General features: G+C 35.3%; 1 protein-coding gene across 1 annotated transcript; it reads left to right on the top strand.

Moving 5' to 3' along the window:
* Positions 1-440: 440 nt before the first annotated feature.
* LOC123528686 (signal recognition particle 14 kDa protein-like) lies at positions 441-17983 on the top strand. The gene is made up of 5 exons (XM_045308609.2): positions 441-576; positions 9612-9684; positions 12052-12158; positions 12737-12769; positions 16172-17983. Exons 1-5 carry the CDS (start codon positions 553-555, stop codon positions 16259-16261), a joined length of 327 nt encoding a protein of 108 aa, XP_045164544.2. The 5' UTR covers positions 441-552; the 3' UTR covers positions 16262-17983.
* Positions 17984-18291: the final 308 nt, after the last annotated feature.

The raw sequence follows: 18291 nt of genomic DNA on the forward strand, positions 1-18291 counted from the left end.
ATTTTCCCGTTTAACAAAAATAAATAAATTAGTATCAAAAGGTTAATTCAGGGTCCCCCTTGCAAAAAATCTTACAATTTTTCATATTTTCAAATGATGCTCGAAGTTTGTTTTATAATTTCATGCATTTCCACGACCGTCCATGAACAGGCTCAATCAAGCCGAGCCTGCAACATTTTCGTTTTTGTCGTGTTTGGCGACCTGTGGAGTTTCCACTTTTACTATTTTATTCAACAACGTTGTTATAGGCGTCACGTCGTTTTACAACTTTAGTCTATGGGAAATTATCACAAATCTTTGATACAGTATTTAACTTACAAAAAAAATGAAAACCACGTTTAGAGATATCGGTTTTCTGGCAGTGTTGGTAATTACCTATTTAGTAGCACTATACCGCTAATAGTGTCCATTTTTGTATTTAGGCTACTGAAGACTTTGAGGGGTTAGTTTTCGGATGACTTCGTACTTTTCCCTTGTGACCTATCTATCCGAGATTGTGTGAAAAATATAGAGAAATATTACACATCACCACAGCTGCAAGACCCTGCAAATATGGTTTTGCTAGAAAATGATACGGTAAAACTTCATATTTCAGTAGTAACGTTGTGTTTAAGTTTTGTTCCATTAGCAAGTATTTATCCTACTGGTACTGATGATAAACCTGGACAGATGATAAAGTCGACCACCTTGGAAATATTCGATTGCAATCGGTTATTTATAAAATTGAACACACCATCTAATAGTTTCCACTTACAACACCAACTGGTGTAAACAAAAACAAAATTGGTAAATATTCTGTATAAATAAATGACTTACATTTATTTGTATAAAAAATATTTATCCAAAATTACTGGGGAAGAGGTAGTTCAATAACATTAAACTTGCACAGGGCGCCTTTTAATATTTGGACGTTCAACATGTCCCTGTGTCAAGTTTAATCGAATGTCAGCCATTTGCATAGCACAGATTACGACTTTATTTTATTGAAGTGTAATGTAGGAAAACTCTCAAACACGTGAAACATTGGTTTACCGTAACTAAAACTGCACCACAAATCACTTCCCCGGCGCATTTCACAGAAACTTCTAGCGTAATTTATTGAAATATCACGAACAATACAACACCGAATAAATATATAGAATCAATTATACATGCTTAGACGAAAACAAATACGTTTAGCCTACGACACTTGTAAAAATCTGCGGCCATTATTTAACGCATGGGTACCGCCGAACGCATGTGGACTAGCCTTTTAAACTGCTTTGATAGGACTTTACAACTAATTTAAGTAACTTTTAATAAAATTACAACCAATAAATGCTGATTACACCCATCGACTATAAACATATGCATACTACATAGACAATACGTTAGTAACGGGCAGCATTTTTTTTCAAATCCGACCGTGAGAATATTTTTTTCGTCTAAAATTAATCTTTATAATAAAGAAGATTTGACAGTTCGGTGTTGTGTTGTGGAAGTGAATGGATGTAAATTTCATTTTCAAAGTGCGTACTGATCTTCAATAACTTCAGTAAGACAGTATGTTCAATGGATGTGTAAATTAGGTTTCTTTGTCCGTTGTTGGTATTTAGCTATCGCTTTCAAGTCACTTCTACCGTGAACTTGTAAAACCTTCCGCAAGAACTTTTGCGGAAAGCTCTACCGGGAAATTCATACTTTCGATAAAACGTCGGACTATATGAAATGTCAAAATCGTAAAATATTGAAGTCCGACGTTTATTTATAGAACTAGGGAAGAGGGTGTTTTTTGCGCATGCTCACTGTCGAAACATGAAGGCCTGACATTTGGTAACTTTTCCATTACTAGTGTTTCCTGCAGGCCTTTTTAACATGGCGCAGCGCCATGCCCCGTTTGAAGTGCCGCCAAGCTGCCCTTCAAACCGCCCGTTTGCGCCACGTGCCCTTTTATTCTATGAAGCTTGTATATTTATCTTGACAAGTGCCCTTTCAAAACCAGTCTGGAAAGCCAATGTCCGCGGGCCATGTTCCGTGTATTGTACCGTCAATTAGCAGCTGTGATCAACAGGTCGACACGTGGGTGCATCAACCGTGAATGACCCTGATTAAGAACTGACAGGATTATTCAATCAATTACTGTTTTATGATAGTTTAATTGGGAACAGTTGACGAAAATTTGTTTGTTTTTAGCACGTCGACGGTGAAGCAACATGTAGCCTTTTTACGGAAGATATGATTGAAACGGTCAATTAAACGATAATTATTTTATAAGGTTGTAATCATTAAAAATGTAGATTGATTATCGCACATTTTCGATGCGCTAATTAGGCCTTTAAAAATAAAATATTGAAGGTTTGCCGATCGCCGACCAACCCATGAAAATTGACCAGACTCGAAATATTTTATATCGATTTTTCTACAAGATTTATTTTATTCCTTTACGGATATCATTTATAAAAATAATAAGATAAACGTTTAAGCTTTAGAATGATACCAAATTCATTAAAATCGACCGATGTCTTGATTTGTAATATTACGAAGCACATTCATGACGCGCCGATGCAGAAGTCGTCGCCATCTTGAAAATTTGAAAACGTACATCGGTATGAAAATAACCGATAACTTAGCGATTAAGTTATAAAAACTGATCTAGATTTAAATGAATATACTAAAAATGCAAGGCCCTAGTTTTGTTTTCGTTAATAATTTGCCAAAATGATTTTATAAGGCCGAAATTTAAGATGAAAGTGCACAGCCGCATGCGTCAGGCAAGCCGAAATTTTGAGTTATTACTCGCATTGAACCATTGGTATTCACATTTATGTTTATATTACTGAATAATGTGTGATTAGACGAAAAAAAAAAGACCAGACTCATAGTCAGTCACTGTATGTATCGCAAAAACATCCGAGCAACGGGGGAGTGATAAAAATAGTGGCAGACGATCTAATCTAGCAAATTTCACAGCATGTACTTTTTACGTCGCATTCTACTTTCGTTTTCGCATGCCCAAAACACTAGCAAAATATAACTTTCCAACTCGACCTGTCGTCTAAATCTTACTGGCAAGAAAGAACAATGGGTTTAATCAGCAATATAGGTACAAAGTCATTGATTACATGTAGATTTGACGAACTTCTCTTAACGTAAATCAGTGGTGAAATGATATGATTGACAAAATAAAGTTGCGCACTGATAGTTGTTCAATAAAACTTGTTGCTTATTAATTATCACCTGAAATCTGTCTCTGAAAATGCAAGCTAACACTTTATGAGGGTAACAGAATAAGAATGTTTGAAAGTATGAATCATCAGTGTCATTTTTAAACAAAAGAAAGGAAAGCACTTTCACAACATGCCATGGTAGGCATTACAAAGAATACTACAAAATATCTATCCCATATCTGAGATATGAAAGATTCTCAAATTCAATGAGAAAATAGTATGTAAAATGACGCTGACAAGCGTTCTTGGATGAATGCCCTTTCAATGCCTAAACCGCGCGTTAAAAGTGCCCCTTTTCAAGGGAAGCACCATGCCCCTTTAAGAGTCTGCAGGAAACACTAATTACTTGATAAGGAATGACTGTTGCAGCTTTTTGGGGAAAGTTTCAATATAATAATACCAAGAAAATTTTGCAAATGACAAAGTGTTCGAATTTATCATCAGTCAACGTTCATAAAGTCCCCATTTTACATACCCCTTTCAGGGCCTCACTTAGTGTGAGTTTTCTTACTAAATATAAATTTGTATTATGTAAAGTTTTCAGCAAAGGTTAAGCTTTATTTTGATACCGACCATTGATTACAATTTGCAGAAATAAAAAAGTTACAGGTAAAAAACCTCATTTTCTGTTCGGGTTTATCATCAGTACCAGTATAGTTGATCGTACTTATAAAATATATCGTAAATTGCCTAATTTTGTAAGGCTGTCGAGATTCTTGATAAATATTTTCTGTCTCTCAGTCTCAGTATGGTAGGATAGTTAGAGCGGGGATATTTCAGTTGTTTCAAGTTTTTGATGCCCCCGGACACCCTAGCAAGGCCTTGCACCATTTAAGCCTCCTAGTCCTACAAATTAAAAAATATATCATGTGCATAAAGTGAAAACCCTGTGATTTTGATCTTGATGTTTTATGGTGACACATCTCATCAACGTTTTCTCACCGCGCCTGTGCCAAGTGTTGGGAACTTATAATTAATCCAACTTTTTAATGCTTCTGATTAATGAATCCACTGGATTTTCTGAGGTCCTGTAGCTCTGGATAAGATCGCGTGGTAGTGAATTCCAGTCGCGTAGCATGTTAGGTATGAAACTATACTTATAAGGAAGTGGCTATTCCTACGGTCCCGTAAGAATAGCCTCACAGGCTATTCCTACGGCTCTCCCGTAAGAATAGTGAAATAGCCCGCAGTTGGCTATTCCTACGGCTCTAAAGACAGTCAAAAATTATCATTAATAAATTTACTCATATTATAAAGAATAAAATGTTATATTAAAGAAATGGCTTAATTAACACCTAAAGATAAAAAAAAATCAATCATTCTTACAATGTTTGTGCATGTATTTGATATAACTAATTACAGAAAATTAAAGGACCACTGCCGAATTCTTTCCGCAAACTGTTACTTTATCGGCGCGTGTGTATGCACGTGCATAATTACAGTACGTGTAAGTTGATCAGCATCATCTTATACATATAACTTATTGTCTATAACTTATGCAACAGCCTATATAATGACCATATAATAATCAAATGAAATGTAAAGGGCTTGAAAGCGAAAGGACCTATCCCCATTCTATGCAAACGCATTTTATTACTTCCCGTTGTAAATCATAATCTATTTTTTTACAATAAATTCAACAAAAGTATAGAATCTTTTTTTAGGACCGTACATTTTCACGAAAGAAACTCTCAATATTGTTTAGAGCCATATGAATAGCCACCTGCAGGCTATTTCACTATTCTTACGGGAGAGCCGTAGGAATAGCCTGTAAGGCTATTCTTACGGGACCGTAGGAATAGCCACTTCCTACTTATAAACGTCTGCCCTAGCATATATAAGGTTTAAATGTTCCTCATGTTTGTTCTATGTAACACATATAGGTTTAACTAGATGGTCCACTGGTACATAAGACGACTCTTGTTTCCTTCTTTCCTTTAGAGGTTTTAACTTTAAATAGTTTAAAATTCCAGTCATGCTTCCTGGGTCAAAGTTGTAATTTGATGTGATAAATCTTGCTGATCATTTTTGTACTGTGATACTGTACAAGACTCATTTTGGATTATAATAACATTGAGTGGTATCACAAAATCATGCAAAAAGGAAAAGATAATCGAAAATGTCCAGTTAAGTATAATTTTTGACTTTCCTCATGTTCCTGGGACCTGATAAATAGAGAAGAAATCGTATGGACTTTATAGAGTGGACAGACCAATGCTCGGCATAAAAACTACATATTTTAAATCTAAAATATGATTTAACATTAACATACTGTACTTCTTAATCGTCATTTTGTAGAACAATCTTCGAGTATTTAACCATATTGTTTACATATTTCTAGTCACATGTTGACATAATAGGCGGGAGCTAAAAATAGTACGAGTATGCCTTTTTCTCGTTATTCCGAGCCTTCTCAATTTACTCATTGATCAGAGCCTATCTGTCTATAGATCTATTTATACTGCAGCACTCCTCTTTACGAATATTATGTGCAGCTGCATGCCTGTACTCTGTACAAGAAATTTAAAAGTAGAATGGATAGGAGGATAAAAGTAATACACGATGTGAATTGCAAGCATGAATACAGTTAATAGTGTTAAAAACAAGAAGGATTTACAGATAAAAGCAGTTTAAAAACAGGTCTATCATGTTAAGCATTGTGCGCAAGTTTGGTCACACCCTGCTTAAACTGGTTCAGGGTGGGGGCTTGCACCAGTTGTACTGGAAGGGAATTCCAAAGCACTATGGTAGCTGGAAAGAAAGAGTACTTATAGTAATTACAGGGAGTGAGGATCTGAGTATAGGAGTGGGGATGCATATGTCTTGTTAGACGGGATTGGGGGCTGACATAGGGAGGGAGTGGTACAGCAACCAAACCATTCACTATTTGGCGTGAATTGATCATCTCCTATTTTCAAGGGTACGCCATCTCAGCTGATTTAGCATGTTTGTGACACTGCGGTAAGGGGAGTATTCATGATTAACCCATCGCGCTGCCCTCCAAACACAGCTAGCATATTTCAGCTGTGGCCTGACAAGGGCTTTATAAGCTACTTCTCGAACTTTTGGGTTTTTGCATAGGATATTTCGCTTAATGAAGTTAAGTGTTCAGGTAGCTTTGGACATGAGTAAATTGATGTGTTTATTCCAATTAAGATCTGAGTCTTTGGAAAATTTTCACTTGCGGCTATTTCCTGTTTCTAAATTTTATGCATGCTGTGGCAAATCATATGACAGTTAAACAAGAATAAAAATAAAATAATATTACTGACATTTATATAAAAAAATACACAACATGAAATTTTGGCACAAAACTTGCTTATCTAACATCACTGGGGTAATATTTAACCTTCTTATAGGAAACAGAAACCACTTATTGTAAAACTTTTTTGTCTGCAAACACAATTATATATCTGTTCCTAATTTTAAAAAAGAACTTTTTCAAAAAAAGCCTTAGTTTTTGAGAGCTAGTACAAATGATCACAAGTCTCGGTTCAACGAGAAAACATCTGGCTGTTTCAGAGGGTTAGGGTCATCATGTGAAAGCCTAGATTATTCATTGACAACAATCCTTAGAATTTTTCTCCATGAGGAATTTTTTAAGTTTAGATGTTGGAGTAACTAACTATAGCAAAAACTCTTTTTTGAAACTTAGATCTGTTACTTACCAGAACTGAAATACTGGTTAAGGGGCTCAGAATAACGAGAAAAGGGCATAAAACCTGTGCGGTTCGTGCGGAAGTATGCCAACACTCGGCATATGCCATATTAATCTGCAGGTTGTAATTTTGAACTATTTATATGCATTAAAGTGAAGTATAAGACATATCTAACACAAGACAGAAGTTATATTAATGGACTAAATTTTTTAAGTACATAAACATGTACGTAAATTACCCCTCTCTCTATTCTGCATCTAAATTCTGTATATTGAATAAACACATTTTATACAACAGTTATCTTAAGGAATTCATTTGAAGACAATTTGTCACAATTATGTGAGTCTAACTACATGAAATCAATAACTGATGAAAGTTGATGATATTTTTCCACTAGTTAAGCTATTCTTGGAAATATATTATCTATACAAAAGTGCCATTAATCCACATAGTATATCAATTACTTGAACAGCATAAGCTACAGAAAAGTGAAGTACAGTGGGTCTGTATAAAATGCCATGATAAGGGTTTATAGTTTATTTAAGTGTAAAGAAAAGCAAAATGTTTTTCTTTTCTCCAAAATTCTGCCCGCGAGCTACTTCTTTAGTACCTGTTTTACCAGAAAATCTGTTTTAATGAGAGTAACACAAAACTGAATGGCTTTTAGCCTTGCATCGTCTGCTCTACTGTGATCGCGTGACCATACCGAAAAGGGACTCACAAGAGATGATATTTTAAATTATATTGAGAAATTTCCAGAGAAACTTGATATACGCCGAGCTTTGGTATGCGCTGAGCATTGGTCTGCTCACTCTACAAGTTTTTAAAATTATTCAAAACATTGACGACATTCCATTGGATGGTATGATGTTTGAATTTGCTAACATAAGGTCATAATAAAAAGTCAATAAAACCAAAGAGCTAGAAAAGTTTCTTTTAAAATCATTCTGTTTTTGAACAATTGACAAGTGGAATTATTTGTTGGATAATATGAATAATTATAAATGCCAGAAATTTATTACATTTCAAAATAAGGCTGGATAAATATGGTAATACTACTAACAATTATTAATTAACCATCATTATTGACAATACAGTTGAACTTACTAAACACTGGCCGAGTAGCGGAAGAAGGTAGAAATCAAACTTTGACGTAGAAGATAAGCTGCCGGAACTCAAGAAGATTCTGCAGAAACCAATAGAAGTACCAAAGATTTGCCCAACTTGCTGGTTGGACTTATATTTTTGGCTACCATAACTGAACTGATGCTATTTTAAGTTTCTTATGATTGCGTCCACCTCATTTGTTAAGCTAACCAGTGTTGAAATGTTATCTTGTGAGAAACTGATGATATATGAGGCATAATTTATAGAACAATGGGAGTAAATTTCAGCTATGGAAGATTCACCAATTAGGAAACAATCCTCTCAGTTCAGTGAATGTCTCTGAATCAGGTTGCACTTTTTACAAGGGCTTATAACAATTACATGAATATTAGTGATCAATGTAGTCTGAACAGGAGACATTCTTCATTTTAGGAATCATGCTACAGATTTATCTGTCTATCTCTGCATACTGCTGGCCCCTCTCACAGGTGTTGTAGGCAGGACTAAGCACATGTTGGAAATGTTAAAAGTGTGAGAATAATAAAAAAAAGACCTTAATAATGAATATTGTTTGGTACAGTCAGACTTCAATGAAAGTATTTCAGTCACTTGTTAAAATGTGAGAACAGATTAAAAAGTAAAAGGTAAAAACAGTGGACACTGGACTAGTACTGAATCTGTAACACGGCCTGCTTGAAGTAGTCAAGGTTAGGTCGGGTTGCAATATATTATGAGGGAAAAACGAGTGTTTGTGATAATCAGAGGTAACTTGTAGCTTGAGTGATAGTGGATGCATATGCCAGATTCAGGGCCTCCTGTAGGCCTCAGAAAGTTGTAGCCACTTTTTGAGAGAAACTGTCAAATTGAAGCTGAATTGCTGAAATTTGGTCACATTTTAATAAAATTATTGTCACCACTTTCAAAAATCTCCAGTCAGTTCTTTTAATTTTTAGCATTTGGCTACATTGGCGAATGGCAGAGGAGGCCTTGCTGGTTAGTCTGATAGGTGTTTGTAAAACTGATTGCTACAATATCATGATAGATGAGCAAAACATGAGTTTAATGACTCTAGTTTAACTGAGTGAACAGTTCTTCAGATGGAGCATCAGGATGACTTTCCCTGACAGAGTTGATTATAAAAAAGCAATTTTGATATACAAATCTCTTAATAACTTAAGCCCCCAATATATTACAGATAAATTTAGAAGAAGTACCAATACAGCTCTTATATCAACAACAAACCAACTTCTATATTTACCTAAGCCCAAACTTGAGTTCTTTAGGAAGTCCCCGGCTATTCTGGGCCGAAGATTTTGTAGAGTTGTCTTTGAAATAAGTTTATTCCATTTTATATCTGTCTTAATATCTTTCAACGTAATGGTGTTCTGTTTACCGCATTTGTCATTGTATATACATCCTTTGTAAAAATTGTAGCAAATCAAGTATCTTGAGGCCCACATGGAAGATTGGATAATCCAAATGTGTAGCCTCATAAAATAAAGTCGTTATTATTATTATTATTATTATTACTCTTATGTTTAATCTCCTGTGTTCTGGAGACAGCCAACCTGGATCTTCTTGCGTGTCTTGTAGTGTCATGGCTTATATATTAATTATAGAATCCTTTCTATATTTTCAGTTTCTCACTGAGCTGACAAAGATGTTCCAGAAATCCAGGACTTCAGGAACAGTAACTCTAACCATGAAAAGATGTAAGTGTCACAGTCAGCATTGCTTTCAGGTTAATTCTTATTGCAAGCTTCTCAGTTTCACTATATCTTCTTGACTACATCATCTTGTCTTTAGAAAAAATCACACACTAGTGATAGCTCTAGTTGAACTAAAGTTCTCACATGCAGAGTAAAATCTTTCAGGGCAAAGTTGCATATAGGGCAGTCTTCATACTTTCTCAATAAAAGTTACAAGACCAAGTTTTGTTTGTCCAGCCTTTCAAGATGCTGGAGAACATCATTCTATTCTTTTTAGCTCACCTGTCACAAAGTGACAAGATGAGCTTTTGTGATCGCGCGGTGTCCCTTGTCCGTCCGTCAGTCCGTGCGTCCGTAAACTTTTGCTTGTGACCACTCTAGAGGTCACATTTTTTGTGGGATCTTTATGAAAGTTGGTCAGAATGTTGATCTTGATAATATCTAGGTCAAGTTCGAAACTGGGTCACGTGCAATCAAAAACTAGGTCAGTAGGTCTAAAAATAGAAAAACCTTGTGACCTCTCTAGAGTCCATATATTTCACAAGATCTTCATGAAAATTGGTCAGAATGTTCACCTTGATGATATCTAGGTCAAGTTCGAAACTGGGTCACGTGCCTTCAAAAACTAGTTCAGTAGGTCTAAAAATAGAAAAACCTTGTGACCTCTCTAGAGGCGATATATTTCACAAGATCTTCATGAAAATTGGTCAGAACGTTCACCTTGATGATATCTAGATCAAGTTCGAAACTGGGTCACGTGCCTTCAAAAACTAGGTCAGTAGGTCAAATAATAGAAAAACCTTGTGACCTCTCTAAAGGCCATATTTTTCATGGGATCTGTATGAAAGTTGGTCTGAATGTTCATCTTGATGATATCTAGGTCAGGTTCGAAACTGGATCATGTGCGGTCAAAAACTAGGTCAGTAGGTCTAAAAATAGAAAAACCTTGTGACCTCTCTAGAGGCCATATATTTCATGAGGTCTTCATGAAAATTGGTCAGAATGTTCACCTTGATGATTTCTAGGCCAAGTTCGAAAGTGGGTCACGTGCCGTCAAAAACTAGGTCAGTAGGTCAGATAATAGAAAAACCTTGTGACCTCTCTAGAGGCCATATTTTTCATGGGATCTGTATGAAAGTTGGTCTGAATGTTCATCTTGATGATATCTAGGTCAAATTTGAAACAGGGTCATGTGCGGTCAAAAACTAGGTCAGTAGGTCTAAAAATAGAAATACCTTGTGACCTCTCAAGAGGCCATACTTGTGAATGGATCTCAATAAAAATTAGTCAGAATGTTCATCTTGATGATATCTAGGTCAGGTTTGAAAGTGGGTCACGTGCCATCAAAAAGTAGGTCAGTAGGTCAAATAATGAAAAAACGCTGTGACCTCTCTAGAGGCCATATTTTTCATGGGATGAAAGTCGGTCTGAATGTTGATCTTGATGATATATAGGTCAAGTTGGAAACTGGGTTAATTGCGATCAAAAACTAGGTCAGTAGGTCTTGAAATAGAAAAACCTTGTGACCTCTCTAGAGGCCATACCCTTGAATGGATCTTCATGAAAATTGGTCAGAATGTTCACCTTGATGATATCTAGGTCAAGTTTGAAATGGGTCACGTGCCTGAAAAAACTAGGTCAGTAGGTCAAATAATAAAAAAAACCTTGTGACCTCTCTAGAGGCCATACTTTTCATGGGATCTGTATGAAAGTTGGTCTGAATGTTCATCTTGATGATATCTAGGTCAAGTTTGAAATTGGGTCAACTGCGGTCAAAAACTAGGTCAGTTGGTCTAAAATTAGAAAAATCTTTTGACCTCTCTAGAGGCCATATTTTTCAATGGATCTTCATAAAAATTGATCTGAATGTTCATCTTGATGATATCTAGGTCAGTTTAGAAACTGGGTCAAGTGCAGTCAAAAACTAGGCCAGTAGGTATAAAAATAGAAAAACCTTGTGACCTCTCTAGAGGCCATATTTTTCATGAGATCTTCATGAAAATTAGTGAGAATGTTCACCTTGATGAAATCTAGGTAAAGTTCAAAACAGGGTCACGTACCTTCGAAATCTAGGTCAGTAGGTCAAATAATAGAAAAACCTTGTGACCTCTCTAGAAACCATATTTTTCAATGGATCTTCATGAAAATTGGTTAGCATTTTTATCTTGATAATATCTAGGTCAAGTTCAAAACTGGGTCATATGAGCTCAAAAACTAGGTCACTATGTCAAATAATAGAAAAAACGACGTCATACTCAAAACTGGGTCATGTGGGAAGAGGTGAGCGATTCAGGACCATCATGGTCCTCTTGTTATCTCATTATCTTACAGTATTTGATTATTATTTTTCATGATACTTGATTATTATAGATGATGGAAGAACAAAACCCAAGCCGAGGAAGGGAAGCCAGGCAGAACCCACAGAGTACAAGTGTTTAGTTAGAGCCTCATTAGGAAACAAAAAATTAAGCACAGTTGTAAGTTACCTTTCATGTTAGCAGAATGTAGTGATAACATTAATTGTGAAATCATTAATATTCAAGGGGTACAAGAGTTTGTGGACCTTAAAAGGTGATATTCACAGATTCATATCCCTAATGTATAGCTGATTTGAACGAAACCAATAAATTCCATGCTCCAGAACTTAAATACTTCTACAGTATACATTAAAGCATTGATGTACATGTATCGGAATGCTCAATTGCTCAAATAGATTGTTTCAAGATAAATGGTAAATATTTGGTTGTTCGTAACTTAGACATATCTCCTGTAACAGGCATACCAGTATATTTTAAGATTGATTTAAATTGAGATATTTCTTCTATATTTTGGCATCAAAAGTATCTTGGTGAATTAGAGATAAATTTCAGTCTAAACTGGCTCAAGTGGTATTGTAAATTTATCAGATATCTGGGAAATCCATTAAAAAGATAAATATTGCAACATTCAGTTTATGATAGAAAAAGATTGAAGTTGCTGCAGAAGTCTATGTATTACATAAACAACTATATATGGGATAACTTACTTTTACAGGTAAATGTTTCATGTATTTCAGATTAGCCAGAGAGATGTGAACAAAGTTCAGATGGTAGGTATTTAATACCTTGTAAGGTTTTATATATGATCAGGTTTGATCTGATACAGATTACTGACCATCTAGTTAACTTAGAACCTTGAACACTAGAGTATATTCTACCTATATGTCCCATTTATTTTGATGTTCACTTGAACCATGAAAGGAAAGGTGGCAAGGTTTTGATCATGCTGCAGTTTTGATGATGCCTTATGTAGCCATGGAGTGGTTTCCTTGAGTGATGTAACAGTTATTCTGTCCGGTTAACTAAATGACTGAAAAACAGTTTTAAATGTTCAAAACAACACTGTGCAATTCTGATTGTTCATGCAAATTGAATGACATAACATGATCAGAAAGTTAACCATGAATTGCTAGTACAATCAATGGATTTGCTGGTCAAACTCTGTCATTTATTATGTGGGAACTTTATTCATTTTTCAAACAAATATATCCAAAGGCCAAATGAATGGTATAAAGCACCACCTGCCTGATTAGCTTGGTTGATGCTAAGTGTGTCCCAAGGCTATACCCAGTTAGCTTTGTTATGAAGAACACTAAGCTTGGTATGTGGAGCACTGGACTAGAAGTGGATCCCATAGTTAAGCTATGTTACCTTGGTATGTAGAACACTAGACAAGAAATGTATCCCCAGGTAGAGCTCAGTAAGCATTGTATGTAGAAGACTAGACAAGAAATGTATCCCCAGGTAGAGCTCACTAGCTGTTAGTAGAACACTAGACAAATTATCCAGTCAGCTGTGTTAATGGTATGTAAGACTAGCAAATGTATCCAGTAAGCTCAGAACTTTATGTAACATAACAAGAAATGTATCCAGATAACGCCAGTAAGCTGGTATGTGTAGAGCACTAGATTAAAAGTTCTGAAACACCAGAACTGTATGTAGAACACTAGACTGGAAATTTATCCCCAGTAAGCTCAGTAAGCTTGGTATATAGAACATTAAACTAGAAATGTATCCCCAGGTAAAGCTCAGTAAACTGTATGTAGAACACTAGACAAGAAATGTATCCCCAGGTAAAGCTCAGTAAACTTTGTATGTAGAACACTATACAAGAAATGTATCACCAGATAATGCACAGTAAGCCTAGTATGTGTAGACAAGAAATTTATCCCCAAGTAAAGCTGAGTAAGCTCGTTATGTAGAATACTAGACTATAAATGTATCCCCAGGTGAAGCTCAGTAAGCTTTGTAGAGCCTGAGGTTAAAATTTTTCCCAAGGTAACACAGAGTAAGCTTGGTATGTAAAACACTAAACTAGAAATGTATCCCCAGGTAAAGCTCAGCAAGCTTGGTATGTAAAACACTAGGCTAGAAATGTATCGACAGGTAGCACACAGTAAGCTTGGTATGTAGAACTCTGGACTAGAAATGTATCCCTTGGTAAAACTCCATAAGCTTGGTATGTAGAACACTAGGCTAGAACTTTATCCCAAGGTAAAGCACTTGTCTAGAACTTTATCCCAAGGTAACTCTCAGTTAGCTTGATATGTAGAACACTAGACTAGAAAAGCTCTGTGAGCATGGTAGTTAGAACACTAGACTAGAAATTTATCCCCAGGTTAAGCTCAGTAAGCTTGGTATGTAGAAAACCAGATTAGAAATGTATCCACAGGCAAAGCTCTGTCAGCTTGGTATATAGAACACTAGATTAGAAATGTATCCTCAGGTGACGTACTGTACGCTTGAAATGTAAACACTGGAGTAGAAATTTATTCCCAGGCAAAGCTCAATAAGCTTGATATGTAGAAAACCGGACTAGAAATTTAACGCCTGGTGAAGCCCTGTTAGCTTAGTATGTAGAACACCAGGCTAGACTAAGCATTAAACATGAATTGGTTGAATAACTTCAGTTACTTGAGTCAGTCTTTTCCATTACATATTATTTAGAAAGGTGTCGAATATACAAATTTTCTAACAAAGTTTGTGACAAGTGTTTACGTAAGGTATATTTTGATGATTTTAAAATGTACATTCTAGATATATATGGAAAGAGGGTTTTTTTTTCACAAATTACCTACGTAATTTAATTAGAATTTGAGGGTTACTGTATTTTTTTTTCAGTGTATAATAGATATTATACATTATGATATTATACATGACATTACAGTTTCTGAAGTTGATAGTGAAACAAGTTCAACAACTTGCATTAACTCTCACAAAACTTCATTCAGAATGGTGTCTGTTCCCAAGTTATCATGAAGGTATGAGAGAGATTTCTCAGTTAATATGTGGCCAGTCATTGACAGTTTGAAGACAAAAGGTTCACCTCTTATTGTTCTGTTTTTTAGCAGAAGCAGAAACACCTGACAATAGCTGTTGTTTCATTTACATTTCATTATACCGTTCACAAAGGCTTATAACACTGCAGTGAAAAGACTGATAAATTTCATCTATTCTTTTCAATAACAGCACACAAAGTTGTTATTTTTATCTGAAATAATGTGTTGTTAGGACAATAATAAAGTTGTGGGGTATGTGATTAATGGTAAGTTGTGAATAACGTGACTTCAGACTTGTACTATTATAAAGTTAGATTTAACAATAGCAACTGTGCCAGGTGTCATAGACATGTCACAGCTAAACATACCTTGTTACTGTGTGAAAAATTGATTGGCAAAAATTCTATATATGCAGGCTAGTCGTGGTCTGCACTGTTCGCTATTTTGTCAGTAAATTTTTAGTGAACATGTCTTTGAATTATAAATGGTACTCGCGGCCTAAGTTGAAAGATAGGCCATTTTAGAAATTTAGCAGGCTAAAGGTTAATGATTACACAGTAGTTAACATCTCTGTGTGTGCATGTGCCTTCTTTCTGTTCCTTGTTAATGGTTTAACAGTGTTGTCATTTTTAGTTAATCTGAATTTTGAAAAAAATCTACGAGGTATTGTCATCACTTGATCGTTAGCATTTGTTAATTTTTTTGTATAGGTCCACCTTTTCTCAAAAATTGTAAGAGCTACAGCTTTGAAACTTTGCACACTTGTTTATCATCATTAGTTGACTGTGTAGGCCAAAGAACCATAACTCTGATGTGCATTTTGTCAAAATTATGGCCCTTTCTGTACTAAGATAATTTGGGTTTCTTGGTAAAAAGTTTTGTTTAGGTCCACCTTTTCTCAAAAACTATGATTTGAGTTTCTTGGTTAAAAGTTTTGTTTAGGTTCACCTTTTCTCAAAAGCTGTAAGAGCTACAGCTTTGAAAGTTTGCACACTTATTTATCATCATTAGATGACTGTGTAGGCCAAGAACCATAACTCTGACTTGCATCTTGTCAGAAGTATGGCCCTTTTTGTACTTGCTCTAACTTCTGTGATAGTTGTCTATCTCTGGACATTGGCAGCGGTTACTAAGCCCACACCTTTGTTTTAAAAGTAATTTTTCATTTTTCAGGCATACTGTAATTTATTGAAGGGAAATATGGATGGTTTAAAGAAGAGAGACAAGAAGACAGGAAAATCAAAAGTGAAAGCCACACAGTGATATGTAACAATCAAACTTGGTGTAAAGCTCATAATCCAGAGAAGTGGGACCAGGCAGGTTCTGCAGCAGTTTTGATGAAAGTGTTTGTGTCAGTAAGAAACCTGTCAATCTGTTTTTAGTATTGTCACTGAAAAAATACTTGATTTAGTGACTCATTGCTATGTTGAAACAAGTTTGATACATGAAAACCTTTTGTCTGATTTATTCTGGAATACAGGAATCTATTACATTTATTTATAAGCTTTTAGTGAAGACAGTTGTATAGAAAGGACTGTGAGACAATTTTTCACTTATTGCTATAGTTATAAGAAGATTTAATCAGCCTGTTTATTTGTTCTCAATCAGTATCAAGGTACAAATACTTCAAGTATGTCAAGAATGTTGCTGTTACAATTTGGTATCCATCACTCCCAATTAAGTGTTAATAGTAGTTCAGTAAATGTTCAGACTTAACCCTTAGCCTGCTGGCGGCAAGTGATTCTGCCTATGCGACCAGTGCAGACCAAGATCAGCCTGCACATCCGTGCAGTCTGATCATGGTCTGCACTGTTCGCTATTCAGTCAGTAAATTTTCAGTGAACACCCCTTCGAATGTTAAATGGTATTGCCCAAATTGAATGATGGACCAGTCCATTTTAGAAATTTAGCAGGGTAAGGGTTAATGGTTCTGTAGCTTTACTTCACTATTGTAATAACAAGAATATGTTACGGCTTTATTTCACTGTCACATCAAACAAGTGATAAATGAAAGAATCTGAAGTTCTTAAAAAGCATGGAATTATATACATTTGCCATAGCCAGAATATCTGGTGCTTGTTTTTGTAAATGGTTTAACAAGAATATGAAAATATGATGGAAGGGTGATAGTGATTGTTATGGAAGGGTGATAGTGATTTTGATGGTGGTGTGAGTTATTGTTTGTGATGGAAGAAAGATAGTAATAGTATGTGAGAAAAGGGTGTTTTATGAGGACAGAAGTTTTCTTTCCAGTTTCTGATCATCATGCTTTAGTTTTCCTTGTTTTTCTTTTATTCAGTGTTTGAACTTTTGTTGTTGTATAAACAATCTTCATTGGTGGTTGTTTCATTCTAATGAATTATGTGTTATTTTAGGGGCTTATATAAATGTTAGTATGAAGTCAATATGATAACCAGACTTTGATTGCTTTGATGTTTATTTATTTTGTTTTAGCTCTCCTGAACGCTTGTAAGATACCGTGACCACCCGATGTCTGTGAACATCCAGTGTCCATAACCATTTGTAGTCCTTAATATCTGTACTTAAACATGATTTACTATGGTCAAAATTACGTTAAAGATAGTCTGTAGCATGGATCTCTTTCAAGTTTAATTAAATGGAAAACCACTCCTGTCCACAAAAGGGCTTCTGGAGCTGTTTTCAATCATTTTCAGAGGAATCATTGGATGCATCTACTGTAGCATCCTTGGATATTGTAAAGCTCTAGGCTGCAGTGTAAGGGGCTTACTTCTTCTACATGCATACAGAAGACACAGTCTAAAACCAATTGTTCAAATCTTAGTGATTCAATATATGACCTATTTAAATTAACACTATTAAAACCATGGCATCTATGATTTGAGCTTTAAAATTTAGGTGAATCATCAGGGCACTCTTGTATAATAAATCATATTAGTTTATTTGTGAAACTTTGTTATATATGTATCATTATGAAATGTTTTTCAATAAATTGGTTAAAATTTGTGATTTGTTTCTTCTAGTTACAGTAATTTAAGATTGTATTTGATCCAATAATTATGAAAGGCTTCATTAAGATGATATGGCTATTTTGAGACATGTTCTGCAGTTCAGAGTTTTACTAATGGGTGCTACTTTTTCCTGTTATTGTTCTGAGGAGACATCATGAAAGCATTTTTAAAGCCCACTGAGTCAGAACTGCTTCACAAGATTCTTGCCTTTTTGTCAGGCCATTAATGCTGTTGGTATGCCCTGTGCAAAGGCATTGAGTGCATGTTAACATGGTTTGTTAGGTTTTCTTTTAAGTTCACCTG

The sequence above is a fragment of the Mercenaria mercenaria genome, chromosome 1 (assembly GCF_021730395.1).
Source record: "Mercenaria mercenaria strain notata chromosome 1, MADL_Memer_1, whole genome shotgun sequence".
In the NCBI taxonomy this organism is placed as follows: domain Eukaryota; kingdom Metazoa; phylum Mollusca; class Bivalvia; order Venerida; family Veneridae; genus Mercenaria; species Mercenaria mercenaria.

What these genes read in the sequence shown, in the direction of transcription:
- LOC123528686 (XM_045308609.2), top strand. Translation starts at nt 553, where the DNA reads ATGGTTTTGCTAGAAAATGATACG. An exon ending in AACTCTAACCATGAAAAGAT is followed by an intron (nt 9,685 to 12,051) that starts GTAAGTGTCACA and finishes TGATTATTATAG; the next exon opens with ATGATGGAAGAACAAAACCC. An exon ending in ACAAAAAATTAAGCACAGTT is followed by an intron (nt 12,159 to 12,736) that starts GTAAGTTACCTT and finishes CATGTATTTCAG; the next exon opens with ATTAGCCAGAGAGATGTGAA.